The sequence below is a fragment of the Pelobates fuscus genome, chromosome 6 (assembly GCF_036172605.1).
Source record: "Pelobates fuscus isolate aPelFus1 chromosome 6, aPelFus1.pri, whole genome shotgun sequence".
Taxonomy (NCBI): domain Eukaryota; kingdom Metazoa; phylum Chordata; class Amphibia; order Anura; family Pelobatidae; genus Pelobates; species Pelobates fuscus.
The window spans coordinates 163,398,174-163,412,761 of NC_086322.1; the positions used below are offsets into that span (position 1 = coordinate 163,398,174).

Sequence of the window (14,588 nt, forward strand, 5' to 3'; positions counted from 1 at the left end):
GGAGGGGGGTAATATAAAGCTTTATTTTTATAAATATATCAATATATCAATGCTATAACCCCCCCCACCCCACCAACAGCACCCCTCCACACATACAGAACCCCTCCACACACACAGAACCCCCCTCACACACACACAGAACCCCCTCCACACACACAGAACCCCCCCACACACACAGAACCCCCCCCCACACACACAGAACCCCCCCCACACACAGAACCCCCCCCCCCCACACACACAGAACCCCCCCCCACACACACACACAGAACCCCCCCCCCCCCACACACACACAGAACCCCCCCCCCCACACACACAGAACCCCCCCACACACACACAGAACCCCCCCACACACACACAGAACCCCCCCACACACACACAGAACCCCCCCTACACACACATAACCCCCCACACACACACAGAACCCACACACACACACACAGAACCCCCCCACACACACACAGAACCCACACACACACACATATAATCCCTCCACACACACAGAACCCCCCCCCCCCACACACACACACAGAACCCCCTCACACACACAGAACCCCCCACACACACACAGAACCCCCCCCACACACACAATCCCTCCACACACACACAGAACCCCCCCACACACAGAACCCCTTCACACAAAGAACCCCTTCACACCTTCACACACACAGAACCCCTTCACGCACACAGAACCCCTTCACGCACACAGAACCCCTCCACACATAAACAGCACCCCTGCACACACACAGAACCCCTTCACACACACAGAACCCCCCCCCCACACACACACAGAACCCCTCCACGCACTGAACCCCTCCACGCACTATTCTGGAACGGCTGCAAAGGCTATGAATGTGGTTTTCAGGAGCACATGGCGCTCATTGCCCTGATGAGATTATCCATACCAAATCACCTTCCCAGATAGTTTACTCAGTCACAACTCACATGTAAGAAGATCTGGCGCTGTTTATTCGTCGCATGATCTGTAGAATGTGCAGTCACAACAGGTAAAAGAACGATTCTTCCATACAGGTAGGAGAGATATCACAAGTCACATATAGATGTACAGCATAGAATACACTGGAACAGGAAAGGGGGAGGGGGGAATCTGAAGCATCATGCAAACTATGGAGTGGCCCAAGAGACAAACTTAAAGGGAAACTCCAGTGCCAGAAAAACGATTCGTTTTTCTGGCACTGGAGGGTCCCTCTCCCTCCCACCCACCAATCCCCGGTTACTGAAGGGGTGAAAAAAAAACCCTTCAGTCACTTACCTGGGACAGCGGCGATGTCCCTCGCCGCTGTCTCCGCCTCCGCGACGCTCCTCCTAGTGATTACGTCGGCCGGTGGGCGAGACTAAACTCGCTCACCGGCCGAGGAGACCTAATGCGCATGCGAGGAAATTCCGCGCATGCGCATTACGTCTCCCCATAGGAAAGCATTGAAAAATAATTTCAATGCTTTCCTATGGGGTTTTGAGCGACGCTGGAGGTCCTCACACAGCGTGAGGACGTCCAGCGACGCTCTAGCACAGGAAACCTGTGCTAGAACCCAGGAAGTGACCTCTAGTGGCTGTCTAATAGACAGCCACTAGAGGTGGAGTTAACCCTGCAATGTAAATATTGCAGTTTATGAAAAACTGCAATAATTACACTTGCAGGGTTAAGGGTAGTGGGAGTTGGCACCCAGACCACTCCAATGAGCAGAAGTGGTCTGGGTGCCTGGAGTGTCCCTTTAAGATGAACATTAAAGAAACAGTACATTATAATAAAACATTATCATGTAACATGACACTCCCCGCCTGAAATCTTTAGATTTCAAAGCCTATTATATATATATAAAGATAAGTCCAAATGTCTAAAAGTCCAACTTGAACCTGTAAGTGAAGAAAACATTGGAAAATAATACTGGTGGGTTAACCATAAATACAAGATACCTGCAAAACAGGGAAGGTATGCAGTAAATAAACAATAAAACATGAAGTCCAATAACGGATGGCTAAAGTCCTGTAGTCTACAGTTTATAGCCGTGGAGCTTCAACAGTGGCATAGTTAACAGTTATAGTGGCGTTCTCCCCGCCATAGTACCGTATGCTCTGGTACTCTTGCATAAGTCACTCGCTTGGGAGAAGAAGTACCAATTCTGTGATTGGTCGTGAGAAAGTCCGTGTGGAACCTCCTTTGGTTATCTTAATCTCAACCTTGCGAACCTTTCCATCATCGCTGGGCATTACACTTGTTACAAGACCCATAGGCCACTCATTGCGACAGACTTCTCTATCTTTCAGAAGAACAAGGTCGCCTACTTTAAGGTTGGGCTTGGGTGTTTGCCATTTGGAACGGCTTTGAAGGATAGGCAGGTACTCCTTTCTCCAGCGGTGCCAAAACACGTTGGCTAGGTGTTGTACCTGTTTCCATTGACGCCTGTAAATATCCTTTGCGTCGATCTCAGCAGGAGATATCACGGTAGTCCCAACCTTCTGAGTAAGGAGTGTGGCTGGGGTAAGAATCACTGGAGAATCAGAATCAGAAGATACTGGTACTAGAGGCCTTGCATTAATGATGGCGGATACTTCCGAGAGGAAGGTACTCAAAGTCTCGTGAGTCAATAGTGAAGACTTGCGGTCCTGCAACATGGAATCGAGAATTCTTCGAGCGATCCCAATCATTCGCTCCCAGGATCCTCCCATATGTGAAGAATGTGGTGTATTAAACAGTCAAGTACATCCATTGTTTGCTAAGAAATTGTCTAGTTGAAGTTCTTTACAGGCTCCAACAAAGTTGGAACCACAGTCGGATCTTAGCTGCTTGACAGGTCCTCGGATGGAGAAGAATCTTCGTAAAGCGTTGATGAAACAAGAAGAATCCATTGACTCAATCACTTCAATGTGTACAGCTCGTATGGTGAGACAAGTAAACAACACGGCCCACCTTTTGCTGTTGGCTGCTCCACCACGAGTCTTTCGAGTTACCACGGTCCACGGACCGAAGACGTCAACTCCAACGTAGGTGAAGGGTGGATCTGTGCTTAAACGATCAGCTGGCAGGCTTGCCATTTGTTGTAGTTGGTGTCTACCTCTTAACTTGTGACACTTGACGCATTTGAAAAGCAGGGAAGAAACACATCTTTTCATTCCAACAATCCACAAGCCGGCTGACCTGATAGCGCCTTCTGTAAATTGTCTACCTTGGTGTTGTGTTAGTTCATGATGGTGCCGGATTAGAAGAGTGGCGATGTGGTGCTGACCTGGTATGATGATAGGGTTTTGTTCCTTGCTGCACAGGTCAGATTTCTCTATTCGACCTCCAACTCGCAGCAACTGATTGTCATCGACCACAGGGTTTAGATTAAATAGTGAACTATCCTTTGATAAAGGTATTCCACCTTTGAATCTGTGGAATTCTTCCATGTACACTTCTTGTTGTACACAGCGAATAATAACCTTTTCGGCACGCTCAATTTCCGTTGCGGTAAGATGGTTGGTACAGATATGCCAACCATGACACTCTGATATTGAGCTCCTTTTAAAACAATGGGCAACGTGAATCAAATAAGCAACAGCCCTAACAGCTGATGACCAGGTTGAGAAACGTTCAAAACGGTGTGACTTGAGTTTTGGTTCTGGACTTGTAGAAGTATGCAATGTGGTGTTCATAGACCTGATTTCTTTATCATCATCAGGATGTACTAGTTCGTAGGCGACGTCGGTGGAATTTGAGTAGGAGTTTTCGTGAATAAATCTTGGAGCCGTCAGCCACAAGCAGCTATGGAGAGCTGCTGGAGATATAGGTCTTGTCCCACAATCAGCGGGATTAAGGTCAGTGGGAATATAATGCCATTGCTTTGGCAGAGAGAACCTTCTGATACGTTCTACTCGATTACTGACGTACAAGTAAAATTGTTTGGTTTGGTTGTAAATGTATCCAAGCACTATCTTACTGTCTGTGTAAAATGTGAAGGAATCGATTTTAATGTCCATTTCACTCTTTATGACTTCAGCTATTTCCACGGCTAGCACAGCTGCACAAAGTTCAAGTCTGGGTATAGTATGTGCAGGTTTTGGTGTTAGCTTTGCCTTGCCTAGAACAAAATTGCAATGTATGTCTCCATTGATCTCTGAGGTCTTCAAATAGGCCACTGCAGCTATAGCTTCAACTGATGCGTCTGAGAAAATATGGATTTCCCTCTGGTTAGCGGCTGAAATGGAGACTGGGGCATAGCAACGTGGAATTTGGAGCTGTTCTAGTGGCTTCAGAGAACCTCTCCATTTCTCCCATCTTTGTTGTTTCTCCATGGGTAACGGAGTGTCCCAATCTATGTTATCAGTAGTGAGCTGTCTTAAAAGCATCTTACCTTGGGTGGTGACTGGGGCTATAAATCCCAGTGGGTCGTAGATGCTATTCACCATGGACAAGACTCCTCTCCTGGTAAAAGGTTTGTCACAGATTGACACTTGAAAGGTGAATGTGTCTTCTTTGATGTTCCACAGCAGACCTAGACTTCTCTGCAAAGGAGGCGTGTCTGACCCAAGGTCAAGGTCTTTCACGCTGGCAGCATAGTCCTCAGAGTGAAATGCATTCATTAGCTCTTGGCTGTTGGATATAATCTTGTGGAGTCTCAAGTTTGCTACGGATAGCATCTCCTTTGTTCGGGTGAGAAGATCAATTGCTTCTTTAGCAGTAGGAAAGGATTTGAGCCCGTCGTCGACGTAAAAGTTCCTTTCGACAAATTGACGAGCGTCGGATCCATACTCAGCTTCTCCAAGCTGGGCTGTCTTTTTTAGTCCATAGATTGCTACAGCTGGGGAAGGGCTGTTCCCAAAGACATGCACCCTCATTCGGTAATCAATTACCTCTTTGTTGAGGTCATTGTCCTTGTGCCATAGGAACCTGAGGTAGTTTCTGTTGTCTTCCTTGACGATGAAGCAGTGGAACATTTGTTGAATGTCCGCCATCACTGCTACAGGTTCTTGTCTAAAGCGAATTAGGACTCCAATCAGGCTGTTGTTCAAGTTGGGCCCTGTGAGGAGCATGTTGTTAAGTGAGATGCCTTCATGTTGGGCACTGGAGTCAAAGACAACTCTGATTTGGTCTGGCTTTCGTGGGTGATACACACCGAAGGAAGGGAGGTACCAGCATTCTTCTCCTTCTTTCAGTGGAGGTGCGGGTTCAGCATGACCTCTATCAAAGATATTCTGGATAAAGTCTACAAAATGTCTTTCCATCTCTGGTTTCCTGCTCAAAGTACGCTTTAAAGAGGAGAATCTTTTAATGGCTTTATGTAGATTGTTGGGTAGATTCTCTCTCGGGAGGCGAAAGGGTAGGGGGGCTACCCAACTATTGGAATCTTCCTGAAAGAACTCATTGTCCATTACTTTAAGGAATTCTTTGTCTTCTACTGAAGGAGCTAACATGTTGTCTTCACTGCTTGCATTGAAAACTGTAGAGCCAAACCTGTCATCGTGTGCGGGAAAGGTTTGTGTTGCCATGTTGCAACTTGCAGCTAGTTAACTTCTCCTTTACCCAGTAGTGATGTGGGCATGGCTCAAAGTGAGTATTACGACCATTCGGCAATATATTTGTCTTAAATGAAGAAAGGTTAGTAGGCCTTTTCATTTTGCCTATACAGACATTACCTATGATGACCCAGCCCAAGTCCAGGTACTGGGCAAATGGAGCATCTGGGGGTCCGCTGACCTGCCTGTGCACCTTGTGGACCCTTAGAATATCTCTTCCCAGCAGAAGAAGGATTTTAGCATCTTTGTCAAGTGGTGGGATTTCACTTGCTATTGACTTTAGGTGAGGGTGGTAGAAGGCAACTTCTGGTGTAGGTATTTCTTCTTTGTTGGCTGGTATCTGGTTGCACTCTACAAGTGTAGGTAAGGGTAATTGTAAGTTATCTCCTAGAGAGGACACAATAAATCCATGTGCTCTTCTTCCAAAGACCTCTGTAGTGCCGCTACAAGTGCCTAAGGTGTAAGGGTGAACCTCTCCTCTTATGCAAAATAGATCAAACAGTTCAGATCGGGCAAGTGATCGATTGCTTTGATCATATAAGATAGCATACACCTTTAAAGTCCTTTCTGGTTGATCCTTGTGGTGAACATTCACTAAGCATATTTTAGCACAAGACTTGTCGCAGTGGTCTTCCCCACAGACTTCAGTGCATGGGGAAAATATCACGGTGGAATTAGGCACCTGATCTGTACTCTTCCCATCGTGATTTGGCCTGGGAGAAAGGTTTGCAGATTGTGAAGGGTTGGACTCGAGTGGATGGAGAGCTTGAACATGGTCCTCGGAACTGCACTCTATGCACTTGATAGGGATTTTACATTCCTTGGCAAAGTGATCAGTGGAAGCACAGCATCTATAGCATACCCCAAAGGTCTTTAGGAGTTCCTTTCGTTCTTGTAGGGGCTTCTTCCTAAAACTGATACATTTTTTGAGGGGATGTGGCTTCTTGTGGATAGGACATAATCGGTTTGGGTTTTCGATCTTGCCGCTCTTGTTTGAGGCGGGAGCTGAGGTGGGAGCGGGAATCATGTCTGTCTTCTTAACAGACACGGGACCTCTAAGATTCTTGTAGTTGATTTGTAGGTTGTCACCTTTCAGTGAGGGAGTACTGAACTCTCCAATGCAAAACTAGGATCGTTCTTGGTGTCAGCAATGTTCCTGACAAATTCGCAGAAGTAGGAGAAAGGGGGAAATGAAACCTTGTTTTCCCGTTTGTATTTTGACCCAATTTGGATCCACTTTTCACGTAGGCTATACGGAAGCTTGTAAATGATAGGGTTAACTCCTCGAGCAGTGTCCAGGTAACTGAGGCCCGGTAGTTTAGGGTCGGTTTTGGCAAGCTGGACTTCGAGAAGAAGGTCACTGAGTCTCTGGAACTCTTTATTGTCCTTACCGGATATCGTTGGGAAATTTTCCAATCGTTTAAGCAATGCATTCTCTATGGCTTCAGGACTACCATAACTCTGTTCTAGACGTTCCCATGCAGCGGTGAGACCTGCTGTTGGATTGTCGATGTAGACTGACCTGAGGCTCTTGACACGTTCTGTAGATTGTGGGCCAAGCCACCTGATCAGCAGATCCAGCTCCTCGGCAGCAGAAATACCAAGATCACCTATGGTAGTTTTGAAGGCAGCTTTCCAGCTTCTGTAATTTTCAGGATGGTCATTGAAGCTTACTAGGCCTGACTTGGTGAGCTCTCTTCGAAGTATATACTTTACGAACTCTGCTGTATCGGTTGCCTCTGACTTCACGTAGGAGGTTGCTGGTTGAATGTTGCGGATTGCGTCGTTTCTGGTATTGTTGTAAAAAGACGTGGGAAGATATAGTGCAGCAAGGGCGTTCAGCTGAGTTGTTGGGTTGAAGTCTGGAACGGTACTATTAGCAGGAGGTTGGTGACTTGCTTGCAGATTCGTGTGCAATTCTGTGACATATGCAGAATCAGCATGACAGTCAGGCGCTGTACTGGGGTGGATTTGCATGTAGGAAGTTGCTGGAACAGCTTTTGCCTGGTGGTGTGGTGAAGTCCTTGCGTTGTTGTGAAGAATGGAGGCAATTGAGTGCTCGCTGCTGTGGTTTAGAACATAGTTCTTAGTGCGTTCGAAAGGATCTTCCATATCTGCCTTGATGCTGACCCTTTCACTAGCATTTTCCTCTGCACCGATAGCTTGTTCCAAAATCTTTAGTTTTGCTGCAGCTGCCTCGTAGTTGCTCTGTACCTTTAAAGCTTCAATTGCTGCCCTTTGACATGCTGTCTGAGCTTCCATTGCTGCCCTTTGACGTGCTGCTTTAGACGCTGCTTCAGCTTCCATTGCTGCCGCTTCGGCTTGCATTGCTGCAGCCTCGGCTTGCATTGCTGCAGCTTCAGCCTCCATGTCTGCTCTCTTTTTTGCAAATGCGGCCTGTACTTTGCTAGCCTCTGTTTCGGCTCGGGCGTTTATAAGCTGTTCACTAAGCGTTGAGTGCCTTGAACTTCGGGATCTAGAGGAACTTTTAGAATGTCTGGTGGATACGGATCTGTGAGATACAGTGTCCTGTGGTTGCGTTAATTTTGCTTCTGCCTTTGCTTTAGTTAGCAGGATAAAGCTTTCTCTTTCCATGTTAAGAAGCTGGACATTGTTAAGTTGCTCTAATGATTCCTCAGTGTTAATGTTTTGCAGAATAGTTTTATATTTATTGCTTGTAGTCTGGTACAGTTCATATGAAGCAGAGAGATGCTTTATGGCGCCCTCTAGTTGCAGTACCTTATGGCTGGGACATGAAATCACATCAATGTGGGTGAGGATTTTATCCCAAATCTGCTTTAAACTGGTTGCTAGGTCAGTTCTCATGGATTCATAGTTCTCTTTAACCTTCCAAGTGGGTTTCACAGAGTGTTTAGCCAATGCACTGGGCTCTGGGTCCTCATCCTGGCTTTCTCCATGTGTTGCATGCTGTGGTGTTTCATCACATACTGAGCCTTTTCCACTCATGATGGCCTGAAGTACACAGGCTTGGCTGTAGCAGTGAAGAGTGTCTGTATACTGTGTGGGGCTGTAACAAGCTGTGCTGGGGTTCTATGCAGATTTCTCATACAATCCACACAGTTACACTTCACTATGATCTGTCCTGTGACACAGCAATCTCTGTACAAGCTGCTGGATACGTTCTTTTACTATTCTGGAACGGCTGCAAAGGCTATGAATGTGGTTTTCAGGAGCACATGGCGCTCATTGCCCTGATGAGATTATCCATACCAAATCACCTTCCCAGATAGTTTACTCAGTCACAACTCACATGTAAGAAGATCTGGCGCTGTTTATTCGTCGCATGATCTGTAGAATGTGCAGTCACAACAGGTAAAAGAATGATTCTTCCATACAGGTAGGAGAGATATCACAAGTCACATATAGATGTACAGCATAGAATACACTGGAACAGGAAAGGGGGAGGGGGGAATCTGAAGCATCATGCAAACTATGGAGTGGCCCAAGAGACAAACTTAAGATGAACATTAAAGAAACAGTACATTATAATAAAACATTATCATGTAACATGACACGCACACAGAACCCCTTCAAACATAAACAGCACCCCTCCACATACACAGAACCCCTTCACGCACACAGAACTCCTTCACGCACACAGCACCCCTCCACACTTAAACAGCACCCCTCCACACACACAGAACCCCTCCACGCACACAGCACCCCTTCACGCACACAGCACCCCTCCACGCACAAACGTCACTCTCTCCATACACAAACGTCACTCTCTCCACGCACAAACTATTTCTTTCATGTTTGAGTGATAGTTTTCAGTTTTTTTCCCGCTTCCATATCTGCGCACTATGCTGGCGCGATGCATTACGGGGCTGGTATGGAATTTTTTTCCAGGGCTGCTTTTCATTCCCAGTCCGGCCCTGGTTATGCTGCTTAGACTACACCATTTAAAGGGAACATATTGTCGCAAAAACAATATAAAACAATATAGTCCTCAACAATTGTTATTTTGAGACTTTAAATACCCTTCTGACCCCTCTGCATTAAAAAAAAATATAGTTTAATAAAGACTACTTGTTTCCTTTGTTTCCAGCACCGGGACTCCTCTGCTGCAGCTGCCCGCTCCGTCTCCAGAGATGTCAGTCTCCATGATGACATCACCCACGATCTCCTCAATCCATTTCTTCTCATAGAGAAGCAATTAATTGAACTAGGCATCACAGGCAAACACAGCGCTTCTGCAATCAAATTGCTGCTGTCTGGACTAGGAAGAGCCTCTTGTGGCAGTCAGAAAGACATCCGGTACAGGTGGAGTCAACCCTTCCCTGTAAACATTGTAGTGTCTACAAAACTGTAATGTTTTACATTGAAGTGTTAAAATGACAGGACCACTGCACCCATTGGGGTGAAGTGTTCTGGGTGACTATAGTTCCTTTAAAGGGACACTATAGTCACCTGAGTAACTTCAGCTTAATGAGGTTGTTCAGGTGAGAACTATAGCTCCCTGCAGCCTTTCTCATGTAAACACTGTATTTTCTGAGAAAGCTAGGAACACCTCCAGTTGCAGTCACTCAGAGTGAACCAGAGGGACTTCGGAGTTGATGGAGGCATAATATGCCTCCATCCACTCAGATCTGCTGTCAGCAGAGCACAGGGAAGCACTGTGCACAGCATCCTGTGATTCAGTATCTGAACTTTCCTCATAGAGATTCATTGATTCAATTTATCTCTATGAGGAGATGCTGATTGGCCAGGGCTGTGTTTGAATCATGCTGGCTCTGCCCCTGATCTGCCTCCTTGTCAGTCTCAGCCAATCCTATGGGGAAGCACTGTGATTGGATCAGGCTACCACATTTTTTAGCAGACTGCTTGTTTTTCTGAGTCTAATAGCATGCAGATTTACAGCTTCAGGCTTCAATACAGTAAGATTTTTGCTATGTTTATGGAGGCATGAGGGGGCCAGGGGGGCTAGATGGTGGTGTTAACACTATAGGGTCAGGAATACATGTTTGTGTTCCTGACCCTATAGTGATTCTTTAAGTTTGATGCACATGAAATGAATGTAAAAAATGATAGCTACATTATTAAATTTGTGGATGTATTACTAAATATGATTGCATATTAACTAAGATGCAACCACTTGGTATAAATGTGGATAGCTGTGTACAGATCTTTATTTACCAGGTAAGAAAAACTTAGCTATATCCCCTTTTTGCTGGATTTTCTGTTAGATGCTAAAGATTCTATCACTAATTCTACAATCAGCAGTGTACTAAGCAGGGGATAGGTAGAGGCTGCTCTCCCCGGGTGCCACTCAAGGAGGGGTGCCCAGGGGTTGCGATCTCCTGGTGACCGGCAAGAGGGGAGCGTACTACACAGCCAAATGCTCTAGGTACACCCTGTCTAAAATACACTGTACTCAGGTAAGAGCACATGGTGCCAAATACATAAATAGGTTCAGTTTAAATTAAAAATAAGGACTAAAATGACAGGAAAACTCATCACCACCTATTTAAAGAAAGCTTACCTAAGTCAAGCTAAGAAGTAGAAACCCTATCAATATATATATACCCTGTGCATTATTTGTGCATTTATTTTTTTATTGAGTTAAAATACAACATGAACAGTTTTAAAATGAACAAGATGCTTTAACAATTCAATGCATTTTCCTGTTTATTTCGTCATCAAAATATCATCATTAGTGATATCCCGAACAGTTCGCTGCGATGTTCGGTCCGCCCCCTATTCGTCATCATTGAGTAAACTTTGACCCTGTACCTCACAGTCAGCAGACACATTCCAGCCAATCAGCAGCAGACCCTCCCTCCCAGACCCTCCCACCTCCATGATGAATAGGGGGCGGACCGAACATCGCGCTTGTTCGCGACTGCGAACACGCTATGTTCGCCAGCGAACGGTTCCCGGCGAACTGTTCGGGACATCACTAATCATCATATATTGGCATTTGGCTGTGATTTTTGAAGCTATTCTACTTAGAAGATTGCCAGAGATATTTACCAAAGTAAAAACTCAAAGTGAACCAGAGTAGCCAAACTGACAGCATAGATCACGTAAGAGAATTCTTCCAGTTCAGATATTTGAGCTTCAAATGAACATTTAATTCTTACTTTAGTAGATAACCCTGTCAATCTATTACCAGAAAATAAAAAATAAAAAAATACTTATTCTTATTATATTTCATAGAACGATTATGTTGCTAATGAAAGACCACCCCTTACCTTTCAGCCACGCTTCAATGAACTGAATGCCAACTGCGATATTATATTTCAGACCATGCAGGGTGACACCTCCCTAACAAGGACAAACAAAATAAATTTCAAAACCAAGACAGCTTAGTTTAGGCATTAGTGCTATCTACATACAAAGTATATATTGAACATGGTTAAATAAGCCTAAAACTAATATAAAGGTTGTTTGCAAATCTGTGAAAATCCCATCCTTAAAAAGACACCCCGTGCTTTATACAAATTTACTGAAAATGATGCAGCTAAATTAAAATAAAAACAATATATCTCCTTTAAAGAGACACTCTGCTGAAGTGCTTTATGTGTCATGAGCATCTCATCCTAACTCATCCTAACCAGTTAATAAACGTGCAGGATTCTATATGAAATTGTTTTATAAGTAACTGCAGAAGCACCTCCCTGGCTGTCAATCAGACAACTGGGGAGATTTCTTCATCATTCCAATAACTACACAGAACTAACAGAAGTGGTATACAGGCTTTGTGAGAGAATGCCTGCCTTGTGCCTCCAGTAACATTATGCATGACAGCACCTGTCCACAGACATACTTGCCCAAGAGACTGACTTTAAAATTAGAGGCTACGCAATGAATTGATTGGTCACTTCCCTGAAGTCTGTTTCGGGGATACACATTCACGTGGTATGAACCGTTTGCAATTCTCGGTGGACTCGGCAACATGTTCCTTTGTGATCTCTTGTTATTTCTATTATAAACTTGATTTGTTTATAGAGATTCTTGTCCTCTGTAATAATAGACTTAGCTTAGTTTATCGTGCTGTTGTCTTCTGGAGTCCCTTGTTCTCTATGTTTTCTCACTTCCCATTAGGTCCCCCGTTTATATTAACAGCCCCCACCTGCGAGTCACGGGTGATGGTGCGGGGGGCACTATGTCCCCTCCATTTAAATTATGTGTGTTTCCCACCATGGGGGGAATGGGGGGACCTGGGCTGCTCAGTCACTAGTAGTTTTAAATGACAGCGAGCAGCCACTGGCGACATGCCCCTACTCGCGGCATACCACAAGAAGGGGCAGGCATGAGGATTTAACCTCCCTTTTTTCAATATGAAGGTCATAGTGACCCCCATAGGTTTTAATGCAGGGGTGGGGGGGGGCTTATTTATTACAAGGAGGGAGCTAGTAGCACTGTCAGCTCCATCCTTGTTTAGCTTTTTTCTCGCATGCGCACTGTTATTTCTCAGTGCTGTGGGGGTTAATTACCCTGCAGCACAGAGTCTATCAAACGAATGAAACTAAACGAAAAGGTAATGCATTCGGCATTTGCCCTTTCGTTTCGTTTATATTTCGTTTGTAGGGCTTTCGTTTACATTTTAGTAAGCGAATACGAAAAAAACACGAATTTTCGGATGAAATCATATTCGGACGAAAACTAATGCACATGTCTAGTATCAATAAACATTTGTATATCCCTACAGAGTGCTGAATGAATCTATTATCTTCTCTAATGTGTAATTTTGCCAGTAAGTATATTCTCTATTTTTTTTATATTTCTTTATGGTTGAATTACATCTTGATCAGTTCACTTGGATAAAATAAATATTTAGATTTAAATAAATTGATATAAATGTTCCACGACTGAGGAAGATATTAATTAAGCGCTTTATGTGAAGCTGGGCACTTTTCCAGCACATCTGTCCCCAAAATCAGACTCATACAAGTCTAATTGAAAGTGAATTCCAAATTAAAAATCAAAATAGCCAAACTGAAAATATAATAGACTCGGACAATTGATCTAATGCGTCTAGTTTTGAAATTCTCTCTGAATTCCCAGTAATTGTCACTGGCAGCAACACTCTCTGAATGATTATAAAATGTAATAGTACACTATCGGTGCAGGAATAGCATTTTAAAGCAGCAACTGTATAAAAAAGGTTTCTACTCACAGCAGGCATTGTAAGCAAATCAGACTGTGAAACACATACATCTGGGATCACATGTAACTGGTTAGGTCCTTCTGTGTGCTCCTGGAAAAGCTAAACCAAAACCAGAAAGTAATTAGGTTTCTCAGTCACAAAGAGTCAATACAATTAGGCACATATTGGGCATAAGGTCACGTTTGAACCTGAAATTTTATTGTTAGAGGTATAAGTTTAAAAGTATATATATATAAAATCCTGTATATCTGTAAATGAGTAATGATTACCTAATATACGGTGAAATTAAATAACCTGCATAGGGCAGTCTAAGCACAAAAATCACTTTGTCTTAAAGGGAAACTCCAGTGCCAGAAAAACGATTCGTTTTTCTGGCACTGGAGGGTCCCTCTCCCTCCCACCCACCAATCCCCGGTTACTGAAGGGGTGAAAACCCCTTCAGTCACTTACCTGGGACAGCGGCGATGTCCCTCGCCGCTGTCTCCGCCTCCGCGACGCTCCTCCTAGTGATTACGTCGGCCGGTGGGCGAGACTAAACTCGCTCACCGGCCGAGGAGACCTAATGCGCATGCGCGGAAATTCCGCGCATGCGCATTACGTCTCCCCATAGGAAAGCATTGAAAAATAATTTCAATGCTTTCCTATGGGGTTTTGAGCGACGCTGGAGGTCCTCACACAGCGTGAGGACGTCCAGCGACGCTCTAGCACAGGAAACCTGTGCTAGAACCCAGGAAGTGACCTCTAGTGGCTGTCTAATAGACAGCCACTAGAGGTGGAGTTAACCCTGCAATGTAAATATTGCAGTTTATGAAAAACTGCAATAATTACACTTGCAGGGTTAAGGGTAGTGGGAGTTGGCACCCAGACCACTCCAATAAGCAGAAGTGGTCTGGGTGCCTGGAGGTTCCCTTTAATGAAGTGAATTTGGTACCTAATTGATTTT

The 14,588-nt window shown here is 44.7% G+C and overlaps 1 protein-coding gene across 2 annotated transcripts in view; it reads right to left on the reverse strand.

The window, feature by feature from the left end:
- Positions 1-14,588, reverse strand: part of LOC134614530 (uncharacterized) — a 55,490-nt gene that overhangs the window by 7,378 nt on the left and 33,524 nt on the right. The window contains exons 11-12 of one of the 2 annotated variants that reach the window (XM_063458443.1): positions 13,655-13,744; positions 11,727-11,799 (exon numbers count right to left, since the gene is read on the reverse strand). In XM_063458443.1, the coding sequence (XP_063314513.1) occupies positions 11,727-11,799; positions 13,655-13,744 (163 nt within the window). The remainder of the gene's footprint in view (positions 1-11,726; positions 11,800-13,654; positions 13,745-14,588) is intronic. The other variant, XM_063458444.1, reaches the window with a different exon arrangement.